Raw genomic sequence first — 27,217 nt, 5'->3', positions numbered from 1 at the left:
ATCATTCACAAAGAGTCATGTACCACAATGTTCATTGCAGCTCTATTTACAATACCCAGGACATGGAAGCAACCTAAGTGTCCATCAACAGATGAATGGATAAAGAAGATGTGGCACATATATACAATGGAATATTACTCAGCCATAAAAAGAAACAAAATTGAGTTATTTGTAATGAGGTGGATGGACCTAGAGTCTGTTATACAGAGTGAAGTAAGTCAGAAAGAGAAAAACAAATACTCAATGCTAACACATATATATGGAATCAAAAAAAAATGGTTACGAAGAATCTAGGGGCAGGACAGGAATAAAGACGCAGATGTAGAGAATGGACTTGAGGACACGGGAAGGGGGAAGGTAAGCTGGGACAAAGTGAGAGAGTGACATGGACATATATACGCTACCAAATGTAAAATCAATAGCTAGTGGGAAGCAGCTGCATAGCACAGGGAGATCAGCTCAGTGCTTTGTGTCCACCTAGAGGGGTGGGATAGGGAGGGTGGGAGGGAGATGCAAGAGGGAGGGGATATGGGGATATATGTATACACAGAGCTGATTCACTCTGTTATAAAGCAGAAACTAACACACCATTGTAAAGCAATTATACTCCAATAAAGATGTTTAAAAAAAAGGTGCTATGTAGTCAAAATGCTTTAGACCTAGATCATAGACCATTATCTTTCAAATATATTATGCCTAAACCAAATGGATCTACCTGGTGTGCTGTGCCGCTGAACCACTTTGAATGAGCATGGTATTTGGACCCAAAAGGGAAACGACTGGGTTAACCCTCGTCAGAGGTACTGAAGCTTTCTCAAACTACATTCAAGAGTCAGTATCTTGAAATGCCCGCAATTCTAAAAAGATGGTTGGATCTGCAAGTGTAAGCCTAGGGTACTAAAGGTTTAACATTAGATAGGCTGAGAAATGTGTAAAACTTCTACAAGAGACCGTACTCTGAAATTATTTTGATCAAGGAAATCAGGATCACAACTGAAATAGAAATTTTTGGCATGCTATGGAAATTATGTGCATTTTACCCTTATTATCCATCATTTCATTTCATATCATATATGCAAACATACATATCTTACACACTAAGGTAACAGTCTGTATTAAAACTATTAATATGAAAATAAATCAAAAACTTTAAAATCTTAGAAAACACAGATATATACTCAATACTGTAACCTACCCTTAAACTTGTCTATTTTCCTCATTAAGTTCTGAGCTCTTTAACTATAAAAATGTATGCCTACAGAATGTTTGTATCAACATTAGCCTACATACAGCATGTTGGCTTTAGGGAATAAAACAATAAATGATATGTGGAATTATTGTTTTTTAAAGGAAACTGACCTAACTCAAAAACTATTGTTTTAAAACAGCAAAAACCAAAAACAAACAGACCAAAACTATTTCACTACCCACTAACCTTGCAAATCCTCGAGTCAGTCCACTAAATTTAATTTTTCAGGTAGATCCGTACTGTTTTCTTTTTACGCTACTGTTGGCTCTTCTGGTTTCTATGGGAATAAGGCTACATTAAACTTAAATGTCCTTGTCCTCATTTTAGTTTTTCTGGGGCACTAGGTCTGTGTCTAGACATGACTAAATATCAGGGAAGTGCAGAACCTAAATCCTTCTGTTTATTCATCTTTATGATTCATTTTACTCACCTTTGATATTGAGCAGCGGCATATCTGTGTGGACTAGATAAAGTAGAGCAAATGAACAAACTAAAGGTCTTCTGCTACGATGGCAGTCAAACTGAACTTAATCCTGTGGTGGCAAAATGATGTGCATAGGAATTCTAGGAATTCATAACTAGCCTGCCATGAGAAACACAGCATTCCTTGTAGACTTCTTAATAATATGTGCATTCTTGAAATACTCATTATTATCAACAGAATTCCAGATGTCTTTCTAAAATTTAATTGCCCTCATTTGAATTAACTTTAATTAAAATTACTATTTTTACTCTTCTTGGCTTAGAAAATGTGTAAGTGTGAAAGTAAATGAAAATACTAGCTTCACTATTTTTACAATTTATTGGAAGTTTCCCATATTGGAATACATTACTGAACACATGGAAATAACTACAATAGGAATGTATATCATCTTTCTTCTGATGATCTTGTCAAAAGATTTTCTTCAGGTAAACAGATTAGGAGTTTTATAGGAAATACATGCATGTCACTTTTCCATACTGCCTAAAATTGCTTTCCTCCTAGAAGATGATTTCATAACATTCACACTGCAAAGCAGATATTTACATATACCATTACTGAATTGGAAATTGAGGAAAAAAAGAGAAAAATTAGGTGTTTTAGGTAATTACCTGCAGATTACTACTTTATAATTTTGTTCATGTAATGCAGAGTAAATTGGGATTTGATGCCTCAGGAAAAGTAACTATCTAAAATTATATCTACATAAAATTAGATACACAGATAGGTACAGATAAGAGTAAGAGGGCTTTCTTATACCTCCAAGTCTTGCACATGCTGCTTTAGCTACCTCAAATACCCTTCTCCCTTTGTGAACTGCTAAGTCTTCATTTGTACTTCAAAACATATTTCAGAAACTGTCTTCCCCAGGAAACGATCTCTGATTCTCCTTTTCCTAATTGTGGGTAAGGTAGTATTACTGAATATTTTATTAACACCCAATTCTTATATCCAAAACACGGAATACATAGAATTTTATTGTTCCCCTAAAAGAACACTATGTTTGACTCATGCCTATGAACCTAGCCTGCATTCAGAACAGCTGAATAGCTGCTTGTCTTATGAATGAATCATTTGCTCAGTAGACAGATCAGGAGGGTGTGGCTGAATCAACACACACCAGTAGTTCTCAACATGGGCATCTGATAATGTCTGGAGACATTTTTGATCGTCAAAACTGGGAAGTAGGGGAGTATCTGCTACTGGCATCTCATGGGAAGAAGACAGGCATGCAACTGACTAAACATCCTTCAGTGAATAGCAAAACTTCTTCCACCCCACAGGAAAGAATTATGTGGCTCAAATTTCACCAGTGCCAAATCTCAGAAACCCTGGTATACACCTATGATGCCTCCAGAAAATCTCTACTTCCACAATTCCTTGCACAATGCATCAGCAGCATGATCATCATTAATAGAAGTTAACACATTTGGAAGCAGTCCTTATGAATGAAAATACTACTCCTATTTAAGGAAATGGAAGTAACAAAACTTGACATCTTATTTAGAGAAAACAGAGTATTCTGAATACCCAACACCCATACATTATTTTTAGTAACCAAAGTAACTATTATTACAAGTGTAGTCATTTATGCTCTAATAATTTCTCAACATTCATGATGGCATGCATGAAAAAGCTTTATGCCACTGATATTATCAATGCTTCCATTCCCCCCATTACTTAAGCTACTAACATAAAAACCGGTTTAGACATAGCGTATATATAAATGTGAATTTTCAGAATTTCCTTTTCTAATTTCATTACTGAATTTATTAAAAGGCGGTTTGGCAGTAATGCAGCACAGTCACTAAGTATCTTCTGTGCTACAATTACAGTAATTAAATTGTTCTGAACAGTATATATGCTTGTTGTAAATTGCAATGAATACACAATGAGTATTGATCTTCATTGTACAACTTAATTAAAACTTGTCCGGGAGAAGCCACTAATGAATATAATTAGAGGAAATGTTTGATACCACAGTTACTCTGAAAGACATTAATTAGATATCAGAAATTTTATGGAAAATGTTTTTATTCTATTATTTATATTTTAAAATAAAGCCATACCATTAAACTGAGAGACAGCCTTCAAGGTCATTTTCCCTCAGCCACTCTATAATTACAATGACGATGGGCATATTGGTTGGTAATCTAATCATTAATTTAGAAGACTGATTCTCCAGGAGAAATCACTCTGTAGAGGTCAATGAGTATTTAGTCTATTGCAAATTCCTAAAGTTAACATAGGAAAAACAATGACTCACAAATACAGGAACTTTTTAATAAGTAAAAATCAGTTAACTGCCTAACCAAATAACAATTATAATAGAAACTAATTCAAACTAATCTTAAGTATGTCTTAATTTTATTACTACATACTAATAAATTTAATGCTTTCTTGAACAAACAGAGAAAAGCTTTTAAAAATTTTACTTTCAGAAAAGCCAGAGAGTTGCTAACTCATTCTTTTTGCTGGGATTCAAGAAGGACAAAGGGAGGGCAGAATGAGTAAAATGGAATATGCACAAAAAGATTCGTAAGCCTTCAACTTCACACATTCTAAAAATTAAAGAGTAATTGGAGTTAATTATTCAAATATGCTCTTTAACTTTCAAAGTTATATCCCTCTGTGTATCCCCCTGACTCCATTGCTTCCTCCGTAACATCTTGCTACTAATTAGGCAAAAAAATGTTATTGGATTTTCCAGGAAAATGATGCATTGGGATGAATGTGTTTTGAAACTTTGAAGAGTCAAAAGACAGCTGAAGGCGCATGGTCCCACCACCATCAGTGGGTAATGCCTTGAAAGAATGTGTGATCCTTGATGACATGAAGGTAAAGGAGACCCAAAAGGCATATTTGTAATTTTACATTGTTTCTGTTTTTCCCATGATCTTCACATTAACACACAAACACAATTATAATGGTAGTCAGACCTCCATCACAGTGTGAAGAGACAATACTTTGGATTAGTAGCAGATAAGATGGAATTCTCTCTCTCTAAAGGCATTGAACCAAAGTCCCATTGAATACAGTCGAGTTTTGATGTTTGCTTGCTTATTGATTTCCATTTAACAATACCAGAAAAGCTACTGGATTCAATTACAGCACACGTTTAACTAATCTGTGGGACTAAACCCCAGATATACAGCTATCCAGCCTCTCTCCATAGTCTCATTCAGCACAGATGTGATTTCTTGCTTCTGGGCTAAATTTTATAATGAGACAACTGCTTCAGGGAACCAAGAACAGTTGGCAACAGGAGTGCAGAGAAAGAAGACATGTGTTTCCCATTGGAAAACTAAATTTGTAAATTTGGTAAGAATTATGTTTTAGGTTTAGGGGTGTTACATAGATTTCTGTCGTCTTTGCTTGAAAGCAAGAATCTATAACCAACTGTATTTCGAAAATGAATGAGAGAATATTCATTTCTTTTGTAATTCTGAGCAACATAACTGTACAACCTTTTTTTAGGAAAAAAAAAGGAAGAATATTAGAAAAGAAACTTATTCAGTGTTTACTATGTGTCAGGTACTCTACCAGGCAATTTATATATATTCTTTCATTTAACGATCCCAGCAAACCTAGAGGATCCACACAGCACTGACAGTTTGCAGTATCATTCAGAGCCCCAGCAGGGAAATCAAGGGAGGAAAAAAACATGAGGCAATACCTGAAGCCTTCATGACAGACCACAAGCCTTGCTTATGGTTTTTTCCATAACCAAGTCCCGCACTTAAGAGCCTAGACATCATCAAATACCTTGATTACAGCAACCTATCTCCCCAGGGCATCCAAAGAAGTAAACCTTAATCATGAATGAATCTACTTTATTTGTACATGAACCATGGCTGTCAAACACTGCCTGTGGAAAATCTCACCAATCTAAAAGATTGGTTCTAAAAATGTGATAATCATGTAGCTCTGAGTTCCTAATTTTCCTTACGTTTTGGTAGCATATGATCATGACCCCCATGGACACTCTCTCATCTTTCATCTTCAGTGACAATGCATTTCTGTGGTTTTCTTTAACCTCTCTGGCTATGTGTTTCCATTATAAGCTACTCTTCCTCTACCAACCCTTCAAACCTTGGCTTTGATCAATACTCTATTTTTGTAGACTGTCTTCACTTATCACGCTATACCAATGATTCTTGACTAGGACTTAAAATGGGAATAAGAAAAAAGAATCTTTGGAAAGAACAAATGTCTTAGCACCAGTCCATTCATACTGAATCAGACTATTTAGGATGGAGAATGGCTAGGATATTTAACTTTTGTTTGTTAGCTGACTGGTTTTAGAGGTGATATTAGCACATACCCCCTATGAAAGAACCCCTGTAGAGGAGCTCATGAACTTCCAAGTCTTCAGTTGTAATGTAAATATTAATAACCCCCCAAATCCATATATTTTGTCCATCTCTCTCTCTTGAAATTCCAATCAACCTATAAAACTGTCCGCTATTTACTAACACATTCATGACTTGCAGTCATTTCAAATTCAACCTGTAGCAAAGTGAACAAAGTATCTTCCTTGTACAAAAAAATCCTCCTCCTATGTTCCCTATCTCAGTGAATGCAATGTCATAGAACCAGTTGTTCTATCCAGAAGTCTGTGAATCACCTTTGTCTTCCTTCACCTTTACCCCCTACATTGAATCAGTAACCAAATCCCACCAGTTCTAACTCTATTTTGTATATAGCTCTCTGAACTGCCTTCTTTGTTTCATTCCACAGCAGAACCAGTCCAGTCAAATCTGTGCCATAATTTTTAACTTGAAAAATCTCCTAACTGGTTTCTCAGTAGAGAGGCATGATCCCTGAAAATGTCTACAACACACTGAATCCATAAAGACCTTTCTAAGCCACCAATGTGGCCACGTCACCTCCCTACTTCAAACCTTATAGTTGTGTCTTGTTTTTTTTTTTTGTTTGTTTGTTTTGTTTTGTTTTTTTTTTTTTTTTTTGCGGTACGCGGGCCTCTCACTGCTGTGGCCTCTCCCGTTGCGGAGCACAGGCTCCGGACGCGCAGGCTCAGCGGCCATGGCTCATGGGCCCAGCTGCTCCGCGGCATGTGGGATCTTCCCAGACCGGGGCACGAACCCGTGTCCCCTGCATCGGCAGGCGGACTCTCAACCACTGCGCCACCAGGGAAGCCCGTGTCTTGTTTTTAATGTAAGTTCTTCCAGAAAAATTGGTCTCTATTTTCTTCTCCAGTTTCATTCAGGCTTTTCCCTCCTTCTTCTTCCACAATTTAGCGATGCTGAACTTATCTCAGTTCCAATTATGTGGTCTTAACTATTGTTTCAGTTCTGTCCAATGAGCTGTGAAGGTGATCTGCAAAGGAAAGGAGTTTTTATGAAGAAAACAGTAGAAAAGGAAACTCCTGGATGCCTTGAAAGTTGCTGGGTATGAGTATATTTCCTGGAACTGATGCAGCCATCTTGAGCAAATAAGGAGAATCAGCAGGAGAGCAAAGCTTATAGATTAAGGTTGGCAGAGTGAAGGGATGAGAAGTATCTGATTCAAAATTGTATCACAGAGTTGCTAATCCACCTAAGTTTGAAATTTGCCTCTCTTAGGACTTCCTGTTATATGGGAAATAATCAGATTTGTTGCTTAATCCAGTGGGAAGTGATTTGCTATTTGCAGAGGAAGACATCCTAACAGATACAACTGCTAAGTGGCAGAATTTGAAGGCAGACTTTAGTCTCTCTTATGCCAGAAGTCTGTTCTTCTTCTATCATGTCTCGATACTTCCCATTTAAAGATATTTGACTTAAAGAATTCCAATGACATTTCAAATTGAGTTACTTACACCATCATATTCGTTATCTTTGAAGTGATAAGTGATATCAAAGATAGATGATTTTTGTTGTCTCTTTCAATCTTATTACTCTCATTGTTGACTATGAGCAAACCACTGCCTTTAATTGTTTGTTTCAAAATACATTCACCTATGCTCATTTTGTTCTTTTTGTCTCTTTTTTTCTATTTTGTTACAAAATATTTTTCATCATCATAAACAAAGAATTTTTAGCCACTGCTCTTTGAAAAGTAAGCAGTAGCACAGTCATACTATGAAGCATACAACTCTGAAGGAAGCAAAAATCAATCAGAAATGTATGCTAAAGATATTGAATTGTTAATATACTCTAAAATTGTAAACTCATGGAGATGGCAAAGAGGGATTGAGAATTCGTATCCACTGATTAGTCTATACAGAGTGTTTAGGCAAAGGTAACTCTGAAATCTACTGAGCGAAATTATGACTAATGAGCAGTCTGCTCCTCACAGGACACACTGCATGAAAAGAGCAAAAACATGGTTTTCATGGCTACCTTGTCAGGTGTGGTAACCAAACTTGTCTAGTTTTACATATTGTTTTTATTCTAAAAAGAAAAGTCAAAATTAGATGACATAATGGGCTTGAAAATTGTCATATTACAGAATATGCTCACTCAATTCCTGTTCACCACTCTACAATGTACGTAGATAGTATATGAAGCTCTTCCTTGCAAAACAGTGCAAATCCTCAACATTTGAAATAAATGTGCACATTCACAATTCACTTTGAGAATAGTTCACTGCACAGAGAATATTCATCAGTCCTATGGCTCTGGTTTGCTACTGTGTGAGCTTGTGGAAGTGATTTTATTTTGAGGTCCTCTATTCTCATATTTGTAATATCAGCGATTAAGACTAATAAAATTATGTGTATCTGTAGTTAATACACATTATATCACTTAATCCTAACAATGATCCTTTGGTATGTTATTTTCCCCACATTACAGATAAGGAAATTGAGGTTGAGAAAAGCTAAACATGGCAGTGGTCTAAGGTCATGGAGCTGATAAGCACAAAACCAGAATCTAAATCCAAGTCTATCTAACTCCAAAGCTCTTTCTCTTGCTTCTATATCACACTTGCCCCAATATCAGACTTAATGAATCCAAAGGTTCCCTCCTTTGAAACTCTTAATTTCTACATATCAAGGAGTTTTACTAAATCAATGAATTTTGAATAACATGTTACAGAAGCCAGCATCTCCCATAATGATCTAGTAGTACTCTATATAAAATGGAAATCCTCAGATCTATTAATCTAAACAGAGCAGATACTAGTTTTTCCTGGAGAAATCAAAATTTAGTATCAAATTTCCAACAGTAAGTTACAAGATCTCAGAAAGCAAAAGGGTAACTCTTATTTTTTTTATATTATTCATTATGCTTTAATAAGCATGCTAACTGGGGCAAAACAGGGTATAAGTTTGTAAAATATACTTTGTCCTTAGATGTCAAAAAGCACATCAAAATAGAAATGGGAAATGTATGCAAAGCTGATTCTTCATTTGGAATGAATCCTTACCCCAGTCCCTAATTACCCCTAATGTTTGACTGAAATATACCAAACTGCAAAACAACCTATATAATAATTAGCTTTCCAGCCTTCAGCGTAGGATAAAATGATGATTAGATCTGAACATGCACTAAAACAGAAAGAAACTTGCACAATTTCACAGTCTGTATTTTAAGGTGATGGCATTTCCAAAAAAGCACAAACAACTGTGTGGCCCAGTAGCCCTTATTGTGACATGAGAAGTGACCCAAATTTCTGCTAGCAACTTCAGTCATTATCCCATGTCAATCTTGTGGCTTAATTAAAACTGAATTCTGATGTAAACCCTACAGAATGGCTTTGTTATCCAAAATGGAAAAAAATATATATATATATTACAAGAAATCCTTGGATAACAATTTATCATCAAAAGCTAGTCAAAATATAAAGCAATATTGACAGAAGTATAAATAAATATTGTGCCCAATAATTTTAGGTGACTGAACATAAACATTTTAGTACCCAGCTCTAATTATCCATTTCAAAATAGCTAGCAAGATTCATGACAGCAGCAAAGTAATTATTAAGTCATTTTTTAGAAATACAATAAATTATGTATCTTTATAAGGTATAAGATTGATGATCTAGTAGCAATCATTTTTGCCTAGTTAACATGGTACCTAAAATCCATTTTTGGTCAAAATATAACCCCACTAGTTGGCTACTTCTCCTTTTACAATGTGTATAAAGGAAAAGAAAATAAAAGAAAATAAAGTAAAATAACACAAGATAAAATAAAATAAAAGTATTTTCTCTTTTCAGTGGTATTGTATCACTTCAGTGATATTGTATTGTATTTTACGCCCATTAATTACTAACATCCTTTCTCCTTCCTTCATATCAGAATCTCACTTGTGTTTAGAGGGGCAATGTGCCCAGCACTAGACAATGGTTCATAACTGGCCTTACCAAATAATGATCATTATGTTTCTATAATCTTAGCCTCCACTGAACTGGGGGCCCTTGTTACATAAGTCTGAAATCTCCTTGTCAGCTTCTGGGAAAGTTTTGCTGTCCTAGCTGAAGGAATAGTGCAGCTGACATGATTCTTGGCTCTTCTCTTTCCCTTTTTCTTGTTCTGAACTGGATGTGATGCTTGGAGATGCATCAGTCTTCTTGCAACCATGAGGCAATAGGCTTGAAAGTAAGGCCAAAAAAGTCACAGTGATTCCTATCCTGACATCATTAAGCCACTGAACCCAAACCACCAGACATCTACCCTGAAACTTCTTTCTCAAACATTTTTTTAACCCCTCTACATTGTAAGTCACTGTTGGATAGTTTTTCTATTATCTTCAACCTAATAAATTACATGTAATACAAATAGTATGTAAAAAGGAGAAAGTCTAGCTCACTGCTTTAACTTCTATTACAGTTCTATGGACACTTGCAGTGAATGAGCGTTCATTCGTTCAACAAATGTTTATTAAGCATCTACTTAAGTACCAAGAATTGTTCTAGGCCTTGGGGATGCATCAGTGCATAAAATAGGAAGTATCCTGCTGATTGTTCAACCTTCCAATTGCTTAGCTCTAAGAGTAGACACTTGCTTGAATTTGCATTACCTGTGAAATAATCCTTCTGTGTCCCCCAAGTCAGACTCTCTTAGGGTATAATTATCTGAATTAACATTTGACACTCAGGGATATATGGGAACACATTCAAAATGAAGATAAAATTATGTAGGAATATAAAGGGGAAATATTAATCAAAGCATACACTTTGAGGATCAGTTCTGATATCAATGGCTCTACCATTGACTACATATCAAACTATAATTAGAATAATTTTGGATTTTGACATTTGTTTTTACAATTCTCTAACATTTTGTATGTCCTTATTGTACACAGTGTTATCTGATAATAATATACATTACCTTTAGCCTTAGCACATTTTCATATTGTCTTTGAGATTAATAATAGAAAACATTTATATAGTTTTTTATATATATATACATATATATATATATGTATCTGTACTTTTAGAATATATATTCTAAAAGTACAGATTCCCAGGTTCTAAACTTACAGATTTCCACAGGACTTGCTTTAATGAATTTTGACTCAGTGAGTATAGGAGGCTCCAGGCATGGTATATTTAACCATGTTTTGAGGTTGGCTCTGATGAGTGCCTCTGGGTTAGGAACCACTGGTTCAAAGTAAACTTTATTAGATATTATAATTTATTTTTTAGCTAGATTGTTACAAAGTTACAAGTCAGGATCATAGCACACGGATCTTCTATACAACATTCCTTTTATATTTTAACACAGTGGTTTTCACACTGAGCCCACAATGGCCCCTGTGGTTCTAAAGAGATATCTCAGAGGCACAAGCAGATGAAGGGAGCAAGGAGGTAAAGAAAGAGCCAGGAAGCCCAATAACGCTGTTGTTATCTGCTTCATGTATTGGGCTTCCACAGTGATGAGAGGAATTAGAGGTTCTGAAACTTAAAAAAAAAAGAAATTTGAAAACCATTTTTAACGCTTTGTCCTTGGCTTTCAACAGTGACTTACATAAGAGCCTATTAGCTGGTCACAGTGTTGTTTGTGTTTGAACAATGCCATGAATAATAATTCTTACCAATTTTCAAAATATACAAAACTGATTTTCATCTAATAGGTTCTGACAGGTTTTCTGCCAGGAAATGAGAACTGTGTAAATCAAAGCTTATACTTAAGTTTTCTATTCAATTGCTTTAGCATTAATGATAGTGAGATTTTCTTGATATAAATTTTCCATGTCCCCATACACTTTGCTTATATTATTCTTATATTAATTGATTTTCTTATAAAACATGTGGTTTTGTAACAAAACATGATTCCTTCCTTGAACAATTGTATATGTAAATAAAATACAAATCATAATACTTAAGTACATTTAAATAAATATAATCTCTAGATAGTGGGTGCAACCAAGAGCTTCTGCATCAAACACACCTGGTTCCTAACCTATCAATTTATTTGTTGTGCAACCCAGTGCAATTTACTTAATTTCTCCCCAGCCCCATCTCCCACTAGTAAACTGAAATAATATCCAGCTCACAGGGTTATTGTGAGAATTAAAGGAGATTATGTGGTAATAGTTTTCAGAGCAGTTATCACTATTATCCCTCCCATCTAGAAGAAAAATTCAGTTCAAAGAATTCTTAGCTCAGTAGAATACAATATTAACCCACTGACACTTCTCATATATTTGTTAGAATTTTTAGAGTAAATAAAAATATGTTCAAAAGGGATAGTTAATTAAATATACTAATCAGACACTGGGTAGAATTAAACACACTAACCAGACATTAACCAAGCTATACTTAAAAAGCCATTCATCATTACATTTTAAACTTTATTCTTTATAAATCTATTTTTTAATGTTACTCTGTTCACATGGTTGATGATATCCATTTTCCTGCTCCTTTCCCTGCATTATTAAGAATTCCTACCAAGTTGTAAATCTAAAGTGCTTCATAAAGTAAGTGACAGTCTAAATTATCCAGGAAATCTAGAACAAATGAAAGAGTAAATCCATCCCCTCCCCAGAAATTTAAACCATTAAGAAACAGATGTTTTATATTAATTGTTTTTCTAGAGATCAAATTAAGTCATGCTTAAAACAGAAAAAAATATTTTATGTTGGCTGATTGTGGCTCAAGTCATGAATTCTGAGAACTTATCATATGAAAGAGGGGGAAAACAGTAGTTGATTAAATCACAAAAAGATAGTGACCACAGGATATATCCTATTTATTTCTTAGTGGTTTGGCAAACTTCAGTAGAACTTTCCTCTCATTGATACTTTTGTTAAATATAAAATAAAGTATTTTACTGCCAAATTTCTTGGTATTAATTTGTTTTGGTGGGCAAATCATACACTCTTTTAGTTGGCAAAATCTCCGTTTAGAAAAGACTCTATAATACCAGAGATTCTGAACTCTATTAGTTATGAATTTAGGACAAAAGCTACATAGGCTCTACCAGGAAAAAACAGTAATGTGGTGAGACTGTGTGTGTTTAAAAGCAGAAACAAAACAAGTTACTTAATATAATTTATTCCTTAAAAGTAAATTTACAGGGCATAACATACTTCACTGATACATACGGAATATCAGGTATTGGGGTTACAGACAGGCAAAGCTTTCTTCATACTGATGCATTTGGTAAATGCAAAAACAGAAAACCTGCCAGTTTTCTTGGAATCAACTTGCTTTAGTTGGCAAATCATACCAAATAACTCTTAGTAGGGATGTCTCAGTTCAGAAGAGAGCTTTTTCTCTGGTTAACCTTTATTTTTTACGGCGATTTCTATTCTTATCAAATTATCAAAAATGTATAAACAAGGGAAAACTTGATTCCAGCCCAGCGTGATATGCTACACACGGAAAAAGAATGGGCACAGAATATTGGGAAAATTGGGGAGGGCTCTTACCCTGTATAACTTAGGCATAAGATCAAGGTAACCTAGGTGCAGGAAGGAGCTGAGGGTTTCCTATTGAGCACCCAGAATCCAACTGTGCTGAGAGAAGGGCTCCCCCACAGAAGCACGGAGTGCAGACATGGAGGGAAGCAGCAGGAGAGGTGGGCCAGGAGCAAATCACTGAGTGCTTTGTACTCTGGCTAAAGGAATTTCGATTTTATCCTGAGGGTAATGGAGAGCCATTGAAGGGTTTACCCAGAGAGTAAACAAGGGCTGCTTGAGCAACTGAACTGAAGTCAAGTGCTTTTCTTGTGATATTTCCATATACAATAAATATTAGACAGTACTCACTAACTAATGTCGAAAATTAGACCCTGCTAATGTCAGAGTGCCAACCCACACTATTTTTTAGCACGTGGACTATTTAACACTTATATAATGCTTCCTGTGTACCAGAACTTTTACAAAACACTTTATTGATATGAACCTAATCTTTACAACCCCGAACTGTATGAATATTCCCATTTTACAGAAAAGAATGCATAGACACAAGGAGGTTTTCTAGCTTTCAGCGTTTTCAGCGTTTTCAAGTTCACACAACTCTAAGTGGTTCAGCCAGACCCCAGAGCCTGTGCTCTTACCACTCTGCCTCACCGCCTCCTAAAGTGGAACGCTGATTCTGCAATCATGAGACTTTGGCTTTGAAACCAGTTCTGATTTTTTACTAGACCAAATTTTCTTGTTTCAGTTCCTTTGTTTATAGCAATGATTTGTCTAATCTACCCTACAGGTTTTTATGAGATTCTCGTGGAATAAGGTAGGTTAGCACATTTTGTAAACTACAAAGCATTTTAATAACATAAGCTACATAAAAGTGATTATAAAATACTTAATATTGCCATGTATATAAAGAGAAAAGAAAGCACCCAAGAAGTTGCCTTGGATTGGAGACTAAAGGTGAACACATTTTCTACTCAACCCACTGAACGTTTCAGTACCTTCACTTGTTACAAAAAGTAGTGTTGCCTAAAAATTATAATGTCATGAGTTTAAGGCAAAACTTTATCTCAAAACTGCCCTCTCTTTCCAACAGAGCAAGGTGTAGTGATCAGCCACAAACAGCACTTCGCCGAGAGAGTTTCTGAACGGGATTACAGATACACACAGCTAGGTCTAGCGTGTAGCCTGGGCTAGAGATTGAGAACTGGGCTGCTTATACATGAAAGTAACAGAAAACAATTTAAAAACTAAAAAATACATGGCCTCAAATTAAAAAGACATAATGTGGAGGAAGAGATCTTGCCTTATGCTAGTGGACAATGAAGAGGGGAGATGTCAACATGGGGCTCAATCAGTGTGTAAAAGCCCAATGACAAGAAGCGGATCAAGTATTTAGTGAGAAGGAAAAAAAAAAATAGAGGTATGAGTGAACATGAGAACAAATATCTTCAGGACTCCACATGAATTTTTGTATGCACTTTAACCGTACTTCCCACTGTCTGTGGAATGAGCCATTATTTGGATGGTGAGGGCAAGAGTGACTGTGGACATCTGAAGGACTTTAGTCAACAGTCTCCCCTTGTGTAGAAGAGTTGAAAAGAGCAGTGCTGGAGTCAGACTGCCTAGGCTTGAATGCAGATTTCTACCACTTTTGGATGGGTAACCTTGGGCAAGTTATTTAACTGTTCTCTTCCTCAGTTTCCTCATGTGTAAAATAGGAATAATATATAATAATAATAATACATATTTCCTAGGCTTGTTTTGAGGAAAATGAATCTGTATACATGTAAACCACTTAATGTTTGGCACGCGGTATGTCAATAATGAATGTTAGCTATAATTACTGTATACAGGTGGGTGTACTCATGCACGCAGATACACACATACATTTCACAAGCAGATCTAAATACAACACATTCTAAACTTCCTTATACCTGTTTATGTTACCTACATAAAAAAGATAAGCTTTCACAGAATTGTATTAAAACCTTTCTAAAAATGTAAAAGCTCAGTTATATTTCCAAGTAATATTTTAAAATCTGAATATAACTGAGCAGATGAGAAAATCGTATACTTTAAACCAAAACAGAGGTGTCCAACTATAGTGTCAGATATATGTTTCAGGAAACTTCTAAGGATTTAATTCTCCCAATTATCCACTTTCATAGCACCATAAAGGTCATTTAAATATATATATTATATATTATATTAAATACATATATACAAGACTTACTATGCCAGTACTAAATATCCAAAACATTTGAAATATCTCTTGAAATGTTTTGTGGCTAATAAGAAACTTCTGACCCCTCCTTGGGGCATAATGAGATAAAAGGCAACATTTACAACCCATGATCCTTGTACTGATGATTTTCCCTTTATTTCCTAATCAAATCCCAGTATTCAATATTAAATAATTAGGAAACCAGCAAGAAAATAGGACAACATCATGCGGTTGATTTTTATCTTTGATTGCTCTATGGAAAATTTGCATATGCAATTCTTTTTGTTAGATTATTTTCCTGTCCCAGATTCTCTTTGATCATCCAATGCAAGGAAGACAATAACCTGTGATTCTGAAAGCTTATCTCAAATATCCCACATTTAGTGTGGGGAAACCCCAGGGACTAACATTTGTTGGATACCTGTTTTGCTCTAGGAATTTTACTAAGCAACATACATACTCTGCACATTATTTTATTTTCACAGTAACGCTATGAGTGTGTGTTAACACTTAATTTTAACTATGTGGAATCTGAGGTGGATGGTTCAAGAACACATCACTCACACATAGCAGGGCTCACTTCATGGTCTTTACATGTTCCCATTTTGCACTACCCAGTGAGAGGTAGTTATCGCAAAGTTAATTAAAATTAAGCTACAGGACCCTCAATGACATGGGTCACTTCCATGCCACTAAGGCACCAGCAAAGTGTTCACTAAGTCTGTATTTCTGCTACACTTGCAAAACTAAAATTTTTTTGTACTCCTTTCCTTAAGGACGATTCCTCACATAGTGTAAACTTAAATCCACAAAACTGCTGCTCCTGATGCTTCCTTGTATCCTAGTCCTTACCTGGCAAGAGAAGCATTAACATACATGGACTTTGCAGAGCTCTAACCAGCCACACTCCCACAACTTACATATGCTCACCAATTAGAAAATTATCTCATTTTGATTGTTCTCCACAACAAGTATGTGAAGTAGTACCATGCTACAGATACATGAACTGAGGCTAAAAAAAATAACACAGTGAGTGTCCACAGAATTCAGAGGTAGTAAATGATGGAGATTAGAAAAAAAGGAAAGAAAACAAAACAAAACAGAAACAAAAAATAACTCCACAAAATACAAAAACACAAAACAAAACAAGACTACTTTCTTTCTGAATTTCAAAGCCAGAAGTTTGGATTTGTTTTTTTCTTTTCTCTTACTTTTCTGTAATTCCATACCAGAAATCCTTTCCCTGCTTCGTTTTGCAGGCTTGAATCAAAAAACAGTGGCTCCAAATCTCCAAGATTAAATGGTTCTGTTGTTGTCGTTACTCCTACCCCCAACTCCCAGAAAAATCAAATATGATGGTTTGAAACTAGATATGGTTAAAATCCTTCAGACACAACAGTTCCCAAGTATTTTCTACTTTTCTCAGAAGGCTGGTTGTACCCCTTTTAGGAGACTTGTGACAGCATCACTATACTGCCTAGACTGTAGGGAGAAGACAGACCACTGTCATCTTCCACAAAACAGGGCAGTCGAATCACCTGTCCAGCTAGCAGCACACAGGCCAGGGCTCTGCGTGAAAGCTACAACTTGGCTCAGAGAGAGCGTGCCTGCTGCGGACTGCTGGGCTGAACCGGTGCCAGCCGGACCTACCTGCTGAGTTTGTCTTTCCACAGAAGTCATTAACAAGCATCCTGGAACTGGAAGGGACAGCCAGTGCAAAGTAAATAAGTGAGCTATCTTATAAGAAACACAAAACTGACAGAGATACCTTAAACTCTTGGACTTCTGACTTAAGAATCAAATAAAAAATATATAACTTGGTTTGCTACGATCTACTCTTTACTGTTAAGGACTGGGTCCCATGATTTATTTAACAGAAGACTATATTGTCTGATCGCCCCAATACTTCCTTGGAGGCAGGATGTATGGATGAGCTCTTACAGGCATGGATGAGCTCTTACCCTCTTATCTTGCTTTGACTTTGCATAAATGGGGTCTCTGATAGGGGAGGGGGGAAGAAAGAAGAAGGGAAAGAGAGAGAAAAGGAGGGGTAAAGGGGAAATGAGATGTGACAGATGAAAATAAGAGTGTGAAACTATCATAAGAGAAAAAAGACACTACCCATTTCTGAGTAAAAGAACAGACTGTATTTTCTCTAAATCGTCAATACTGAGCCGGAAACATGTTTCCAAGTAGGAACATTTTCTCACAAAGCATATGCAAAATATTTCAACCCTCCGGTTTTGGCTCTTTGATCATTATTATTATTTTTTTTTTTTACCAGATCATTTACTTAACAGAGTTATGAGCCCAGTTTAGTTAGAAACGAAGACGTGTGTGATGGATGGAGAAGATAGCCTGGGCAATAGTCCAGCAACTATAACAGAATTAGACTCATCACAGACACTTTAATCCCAATTATTTAATTTGCAAGGTATCTAACGCCACAAATATTTGCCATGACTCAAGAAAACTGTACAACTTACAGAGAAATAAAAGAAAAAAGAACTAAATGGATGAAATAAAATGAACTAAAGAGTTATTTTTTTCCATTAGGCTGGGATTTAAATCTTCAGAGTCAGTAAAACAAATATAAAATTAGAATGTGTGTGTGTGCTGGTATGGGATTTTTTAACAATATAAAAAATAAAACCCAAGTGCTTTTATTAATATCAAGTTCATAGTGATACCATCATGACATCCCTCACCACTCTTTCTCCCAGCTTCACCACAGCCTTAACACACAACCCGAAACGTGTCCATGTGCACAAACACAATCCTCAGGCCAAGTTCCTGCACTCTGCTTAATAAATGCACAGCAATTAAAGCCATGAATACTGAATCACCGGAAGATACAGAGGAAAGAATGCATGACCTAGGGTCAACTTCTGATCAACAAAGTTTTGTATATTCTCCAATAGTTTAAGAAATAGTTTAAATGATACTAATAAAGTACTACATAAACTGATCAGAAACTAAAGGCTGCAGAACCTACAGGGAAAAAAAAAAGAGCTAAAACAGTGCTTTAAGAACAGAGCTTACTAGGTTTTCTTTAACTGAATACATTATCAATGAGATTCTAAAGACAAAACACACACATTTTTTTAGAGGATTTTGCGGCATTCTTTAAATGGTAGAAATGACTCCTTATGGTTTCTTTAAATTGCTAAAGATTAAAAAAAAACATTAAAAATTATACCCACTTAAAATGGCAGCTAGTAATAATAAAAGTCATCATGCTAAACCACAGAGTTTTCAAGAACTCCAAGTGGCGCAACTACTAAATTACAGTTTTATTTTATAACTTTGTATCTCATTAGAGATACTCGATGACAAGTTTGAACTTTTAGAAAAAAAAAAAAAAGCCAGACCATAAAGTCCCACACATTTCACTAGACACAATTTAAATTATTATGTACCTTACAGCGTTTTTTTCCTTTTCATTTATTTATTTTTTGCTTTACACTAACATTATATAGGCTAAGAATTTTTTTTTTAAGGCTAAGAAATTTTTAAGATGGTAATGAAATAAGTTAAAAGGTAATTTAAAAATCTATTTCTCATGAGATTTGTTGATTAGAATTATGTTTTAAGTCATTCAATTGTTTTCTATTGCCATTTTAATATGAATTTTAAATTACAGCCATCTCTTATTTTATGGGATTAGAATGAGTAAAGTGAATAAATCCTATACATGTGAAATCTACAGTGTCAATAGAAAAATGTAAATTCCAATCAAGTTTTAATACTCAAGAATACCTGTACCACTACCTATTTGTAATTTGATTTATAAATGGCTATTTCATAGTATAATTTACGGCATCAGTGAGCCTAGTATTTTGGTGGAAAGTTCTTTATTACAACACCTTGCATGTTACCAAATATATTCTAAAAAATGAGCTGTTGTTCAAAATTTGGATTTAAAATTCTTAAACATTTTTTCTTGTTCAAAAGTAAATTTTTGTCTTGTTCAAACACTTTAAAATCTATTTCATTAACTCTGAAAAAACAAATGTCTATAAAGGCAGAAACTAAAACAGGAAAAGTAAATATATGATAAAGGGAGACTCCTTAAGCAGTCATGCTGTTTTGGAAGTTAAAAACCAAATACTTAAAAATGGATCATTTACATTTTGATTTAAACATTTTCAATGGAACCAATAATTCAGACAAGATTTTCACAGTGAATAACTATCAAATCTTCCAGTTTTCTAACTGCTATATAATATAATAATAACATAATGATTTGGAAAATGTTATGAATAGAGAATCTCCAGTTATTCATTTCCTATATCAAATATATCTTACTGAATAACCTATTTTGTTTATTATTTCAAAGTTATGGATTATTAAACTTTTTGTAAAAAACATGAACTGTTTAAATCTGTGTTTACAAAGCCTTTAGCACTTATTTTATTTTTTAGTGACTTTTGTATACATTCATAGAAACATAAGTGTATCACTTAGTCTGGGATAGAACATATGATACATTTTTAATGTCAATTAAAAATAACATTAGGTGTGTTTATGTATACAATAGACTAGGATAACTCCTTTGAAGAAATCACTATCTAACAAACTGATTATATACATTTTGATAAAATAACTAAATATGTATTTACCCAGTAGAGCATGCCAGCAGGAACTATTCTGCTCTATAGATAAATACATACTCACCAGAGATATTAGAGCATAAAGAATCACTGAGTCTCTAACGTAACAATTTACATTTTTAGCTCTCATATTGATTTCATAGTTAAAAGTCACTGTTTCTGGAAAGAAAACAAAAGGACAAATACTGCAATCAATTTTAGTGATTCATAAGCAAGGCTGACTATTCAAACTTCAGTTAATTTTGATGTTTTATGAAAACTATTGTAAAAGTATTTTAAGATTGTTAAAAATGCCATAATCATCTTTGAATAATCAGATACCTCTGCTGACTTAAGTTCATGTTATTCATTAGTAAAATGAAATATATCTGCTAATTTAAATTGAAAAAATAAAGTATAAAGAATTATCATTACTTTTACAGTAGCTATTTCTTCAAGATATTAACAACACAATTTTCTTTTTAAAAAAAGTTGTTTGACTCATAAAAGGAAAAATAACTATAGCTAGTTAACATAATCATGCACATTACCTTTAACTATTTTTACAGTCAAAGGTAAAAAGGTTTCTTCCAAATGAAAGAGAAATAAATTGGTCACTCAAGCAAATACATAAAAAAGCACACCAAACAAAGGAGATTCAAGTGGTCAATAAACAAAAATGTAGTGAAAATAACTAAAGCATACTCATTTTCTCAGCAGTAACAACACTGAATAAAGTCTAATATTTAATTAAATAGACTAGGGCTGTTTTGTCTGTAAATAGCTATATCATCTCATTTTTATATTTCATGTGGAAACACTCTAAATGGTCACATTTTGTAAAGCAGAGTATTAATAATACAAATAATGGCAAGTAATACATTTCTAAGCATAAAAAATGAATCTTTTCCCATACCAATTATATCCTATGTGAATTTACATAAAGAATTAATAATATTTACAAGTGACAGTATTATAATAAGAATATTTTCAATCAAAGGAGAAATATCCATCAGAAATGCAGAAATTGTTCAATCTCTTCCCTGCCCTAAATGAGGAAATGAAATCCTCTTACATGTCACCCTGACACCCAAGAAGATCTTTGTCTACCTCAAAAAAAAGGCTTACAATTTTAAGACCCAACCCTCTGCTCCCCATTCATGGTTTATAAAGCAAAAGGCCTAAACTCATGGTGGCTTCCTAGTTCCAACAATCTATGATTCAAATAGGGGTAATGGCTCTCTTTTTTTCTTCAGTAGTGTCCTGGTGAGGGAATAATTTTACTGTCCTTTTTCCATGGGGTCCTGCCTCTTTATCTAAAAGGAAATGAATTACAACCAGATGACAAGGCCACACAACAAAGCCATTTGGTTTTACAAATCTATTATATCTGTCGTCCAATCGTTTTTATGGGCCTGGTCCTATTATAAACCAAGAAAAACCCTAAAACAAATTTTCTTCCTTTTCTTTCTTTCCACTGAAAACATTTACAATTTTATAATTGTTTTTCAAACAGTTTAGACCCCCAGTTTTTCCCCTCATGTGGTGTTTTTTTTCTCCCTCAGAGTCCCTCCATTCCACTTTCTCCAACATACAAAACATTCAGAGACAAGAAACTGGACTTTTCAAATACAAACTGCTGACAACTGTCAGAAGCACTTTACTGGGACATTACTGACTGTAGCTCAATGAATTTAGCTTGATTCACTGCGGGTGAATCATTTTCAATGCATAGCTGTTCAGCAGTAATTGGCCAAGAATCCCTACTGCGAAAAGCACTTGTCAAATAATGCTTGTTTACAAATATATCTCCAGACAGCAAAAAGTGGCAGTTACTGAATAAGTTCAGGGCCACCTCCAATATTCATAACAGTGGACATGCTCCCTTTACTTATTAAATCTATTAAAATTTTCACTTGTTGATACACTTGCTAACATTTGTCCTGCCTGATCAGTCTTAGACAATTTTTTTGCTTTATATATGCCTTGGAATTATTTTACAATAAAAGTCTCGTATATTACACTGTAGTTCAAAGGTTTCTTCCACATGTTATTTATGCCTAATGTGTGTAATAAGACAACTAAAGATATATTTACATTATCCTAGAATTCAGGCTAAAGAGTAAATTTTCCTCGTCTATTATCCAATGTATTCTAAAATTCATATCAGTCCAAGATTCTAGACACATATTTGACTTTTTCTGTTTAATTCTGCTTATTTATGTCTACCAAACTTAAATTTTAAACATGACTGGAATACCAATTATAAATGTAAACTCACATTTATTTCTATCTGCCTTGAAAATTTTTTTCTCACATAATGGGAGCATTCATATCATACACATATATAATGTATATACACACTATAGTCTGAAAAATTACTAAGCATCTATAGCTTGCAGAAAGCAAAGTATAGGAGAGCAAGTTATTAATGGAGTCAGTGCATACATAAAATCTTTCTGCCCCTGATCTTCCAAAGTTCCTCCAAAAACAATCAAAAACAAACTTAAAATCTCCAATCTGAATCTTTAAATAAATAAACAAACTGACTTCTGTTATAAATACCTTATATTCTTGTTCTTTGATTTAGAGAGCAGTATCATGGAGAAACAAAAAGAAGAGAACATAAATATTAAAGGTCTGGGATGACACTAATGGAAAGATGGAAACTGTTGGGCAGAGACAGGATGAATGAGAGGAAGTGTGTGTGTGTGTATAAATCTTATTTCTAGTTATGTAAAATAATGAAGTTACAAAATGTACCCCAAACAACAGACACGCTTTTACTTTTAGCGTCTTCAGAACACTGGCTGGTAAAGTACCGCTCATTGCAGGTTAGACCTCGGCAATCCCCATCTCACTGAAAACCAAGTTTTGCTGTGTGTACCACTAGCTGGGGTAAGGACAACACAATCTGTGGGTGTTAAGTCTGTAATATCAGCCAGTCTACCTTCCACAAGACTCCAGCTCCGCTTACAATAGGAGACCGATGCTATTTGCTTGCTTCCCTCCATCTCCTTTTGCCTCTTTCTCCCCGCACAGTCTCGACCCTTGTTTCCATTTAGCGCCACCTTCCCTGAGACTTCATTTCTTCCATTCTCTAACCAAGAGCTACTACTCCCTTTCACCTCTACATAAGCCCCTTCCCCCATCACACCTGGAAAAAAAAAAAAAAACTGAAACATAAAGGAACACACTAAAGGATAAATTATATTACTACTACTATTACTCTTTAAACCCAAACCAGGATGCCCCTTTTGGTGGAATAAGACAGTTAATGAAAGGACTCCTAACCCTGTCATAATCCTCCGGACTTCTAACATAATGAATCTAACATGAGATGTCAATAAAAGGACTACGACTTCAGAAAACACTTTCTCAACTTTGTAGGGAAGGTAAAAAATGCAGACTGCTTGTGTTAAGCATGGGAGACTTTAGGTAGGTAAATAGATAGGTGGATAGATCTATCTACATGTAATCCTTAAATCAGATTTTTTTAAAAAAATGTAGGGGTTAAAGAGAGAAATTCATGGGGTGGGGTGAGGAGTCTCGATCTGCCCTGCTTTTCACACGGTTCCTAGGGAGCTGGCAGCACTCCCAAACCAGCACAGCGGCTTCTCCTACAGCCAAGACACAACCCGTGCAAGTCACGAGGACACACAAGACTCCGCCGTTGCTGCTTCATCTTTCCGGTCCGGCATCCCCTGCCCCATGAGTGGAAGGAAAATTTTAAGGTTCTGTGCCTCACTCGAGGCATCCGGAGCCCCGAATCGAAACCCCAACCTCGCAGTCAAGAGGGTAGGGTTTTCGATGTGTTCGTGATGGAGCTGACCGATATGAGATGCTGCCCGCCCCCCCCCCCACGCATTGGGCTGTGCCCTTAAGCTCGGTCCCGGCGTGTAAGACGAGCCAGCGCGGCAGAGCGGACCCGGAGGCCGAGGGCGGCGGGCTGAGGGGCTGAGCAGAGCTCGGAGAGCCGCGAACGCCGCGCAGGTGCTGCTCCCGCGCCGACCCTACTCTCCCAGTGCAAGGCGGGGACAGTCTTCTGGGTCCGGAGCGCAGGATTGGGGGTGGGCAGGAGAGTGGGGACTCGAGATTCCGGAGCGGGGCTATTCTTTCACGGAAACATGGGAAGACCTGACCCGGTGGATGCCAGTAGCGCCTTCCCAGAGGCGACACTCCCCTCCCCCCACGAACCCTCCGCCTCCCGCGGCGTCCCACCTTCCCGCCTTCTTCCAATTTCTCCTCAGTGTGATTATGAGACCCCCAAAGTGAGCGACACCAGCACAGTGTGGAGCGCCTTCCTTCCTTCGCCATCTCCCTCCCTCGAGAAATAAAAGCTCTTACCACCCACCCCAGAATAGCAGCGGGTGATGCCCTAAATAACAGCTCCCAGAAAGCACTCCCCTCTCCCCCAAATAAAAGCATCCAGCTACCCCCACTGCCTCCAGTTTCCCATCCCCGGCCTCAAACAACGGTTTCGAAAAGCCCCACCGCTCCCGAGATCCCTGCCACTGCTCTTCAAACAGTTCCCACTCTTTCAAGCTCGAAATGTCACTTCCCCACGCGCTTCAAGTGAGACCCAGCCGCACCCAGCCTCCGGGTGCGGGTCTCGGAGCCCTCTTTCCTCCTGGCTTCCAACTTCCCAACCCCCCCAAGCAGCCTGTGTCCACAGGCAGGTTCCGCGCCCAGCACTCCGCAGCTAATGTCAAACAATGCAAGCAGAGACGGCGGGATGCGAGCGAAAAGGCTAGCGAAAGCGGACGACAAATGTTGGTTCGAGAGGAGGGGTGCAATTTCATCCGCGGCAGCCGCGTCCAGCGCGCCCGGGCCCGCACCTCCAGGCCCCGCCTCGCCCCTCCGCCCCTGGTTGCCGCGGTCCCCACCCCCACCGCTCTACCTTCGTTGCTGGGGCTGGCCAGGAGGGTCCGGAGCGCGGCGCACAGGAGAAGGCAAGTCCAGAGGGGGGCCCTGCGAGGTGCGGAGTAGCAGCCGGCCAGAGACGCGGGGGTGCTGGGGAGGTCGTCGCCGCCGCCCGGGGGCCGCCGGCGTCCCGCACCCCGGGGCCCCGAGCTCCGCATCTTCTCTTCGCCGCCTCCGCCGCCGCTGTCCCGCGCCGCTCAGTTCACGGCTCCCGCCTCGCGGAGGGGGCGAGAGAGGCTCGCGCTTGCTCCTCGTTCCCCGTGGGCTCCTTTGCCTTCTGGCTCGCGGCTCGTCCAAATGCGGGAACCAGGGATCCTCTGAGACGGCTGAAGTTTGCTACCGGCTCCCTACTCCCTCCTCTACACTGGGGTTAAATGAAATACTAGTTACGGTTGATAGTGCAGTTCGGGACCGGACTCAAGGGTGTCGAGAAGGTCCCGCGTCCTGTTCTTTACCTCTTTAGACTTTTAAGGATGGGAGTCTTTTAAATGCCACTGGGGGAGAGATAAAGGCTCCTTTTCAGTCTTCAGGGCTGAAATGGACGAAGGTAAGGAAGACAAGGCATCTTAAGAAATCCTCAATAAAAAGAGGAGAAAAAAGCAGGGTGGCTAAGGAGAAAGAAAGAGGAGTTGAGAAAATATAGGGTGGGGAAAATACGAAAGAGGCGAGCGGAGGAAAAGACCCAGAGTTCAAAGAGGCCGGCAGAAGGAAATAGCTGCGGGCTGAGCCCTGACGAGGGAAGGACTGGCGGCGGCTAGCGGGCAAGAGCGCGGAGCCCTGCGGCGGCGGCGGCGGCGGCGGCGGCGGCGGCCCGGAGCTGCGGCGGTTCCCGGTGCTCGGGGAGGAGGCGGTGTGTGCGCCGCTGGGCAGGCGAGCTCGGAACTGCAGCGCCACGGCGCGCTCCTGCTGAGTCTGAAGCTCCGCGGTCTCCTCTGACTGCCCGCTCTGCGCCTCCCACCCTCCTCCCTCCTCCTCTTCCCGGCTCCCCCAGCCCTCTGCTGCTCGCAGCCTCGCCAGTGAGAATCTACTGTAAGTGTGAGTTGCTTAGACGAAGTCACACACCCACGGAGGGAAGTAACCAGGAAGCTGCCGTGGCGAGTGTTGCCTAGCGTTCTCCGAGAAAGGCGCGTCTTTCTCCGAGGATAATTAGGGCGAAGAATTCTCCTGACGACGCCTGCGAAGACCCGGGCTCCCGGGAAGCTGAAGGGAAATCAGACCTAGTTGAGCAGCAAGCCCTTAGAGGAGCGGGTCCCTTGTTTGGCATATTGCCTGCTGCCCATCACAGGCTTGTGGCATCAACAACCTTGCCGTCACATAGCCAAGCATTCGTAGGCTGTGCTAGTCCGTGGCTAGTTTCTTAAATACCCTTATTGCTCACTGCTACTGACCCTTTCTATTCTTTCAATATTTTGGCGGCTGGAATGAAATAGTTAGTCAACATTTTCTTCAAAGTAAATGGTAGAATTTCTAAATATAGAAACGTTAGCTATGATTGCGATTTCAGGAAGTCAAAGAATTTGGCAACTGAGAATTGTGGTGTTCCTGTTACTTTAAGATGTGATGATTTAATTAACTAATTTCATTGATGGAACGTTTTATACTTTAGAAATGATATGATATGCAGATATATGAAATTAATTCCAGTGAAATTAATTGCAGGGTATTTTTAATTAAATTCGTTTTAAAGTCGTATTCTGCTGCATTGAGAGACACAAATAATTAAGAAAAACGGTTTAAAACAATTAACTTCCCATGTTTCACCCCTATTATGTCTTCCCTTGCTTTATTATTTTTTCCTCAATTTTCTCATTCATTTTTTCAAAGAGATACATTTGAAGGGCAAGTTTTAGTATACTGGCATTAAAAAAACAACAACAACAACAAAAACTGCAGATAAAGCATGTACCAAAAAGTGTAATTTTAGAAGAAAGGTATCTC

General features: G+C 37.4%; 1 protein-coding gene across 5 annotated transcripts in view; it reads right to left on the bottom strand.

Moving 5' to 3' along the window:
* EPHA5 (EPH receptor A5) overlaps positions 1 to 25,437 on the bottom strand; it is a 325,977-nt gene extending 300,540 nt beyond the window's left edge. For all 5 annotated transcript variants that reach the window (XM_060147261.1, XM_060147259.1, XM_060147263.1 and 2 more), the window contains exon 1: positions 25,257 to 25,437. In XM_060147261.1, the coding sequence (XP_060003244.1) occupies positions 25,257 to 25,437 (181 nt within the window). The remainder of the gene's footprint in view (positions 1 to 25,256) is intronic.
* Positions 25,438 to 27,217: the final 1,780 nt, after the last annotated feature.

The sequence above is a fragment of the Lagenorhynchus albirostris genome, chromosome 4 (assembly GCF_949774975.1).
Source record: "Lagenorhynchus albirostris chromosome 4, mLagAlb1.1, whole genome shotgun sequence".
Classification (NCBI taxonomy): Eukaryota; Metazoa; Chordata; class Mammalia; order Artiodactyla; family Delphinidae; genus Lagenorhynchus; species Lagenorhynchus albirostris.
The sequence above is the reverse complement of the archived record's forward strand: the minus strand, read 5'-3'. Positions and strand labels throughout refer to the sequence as shown.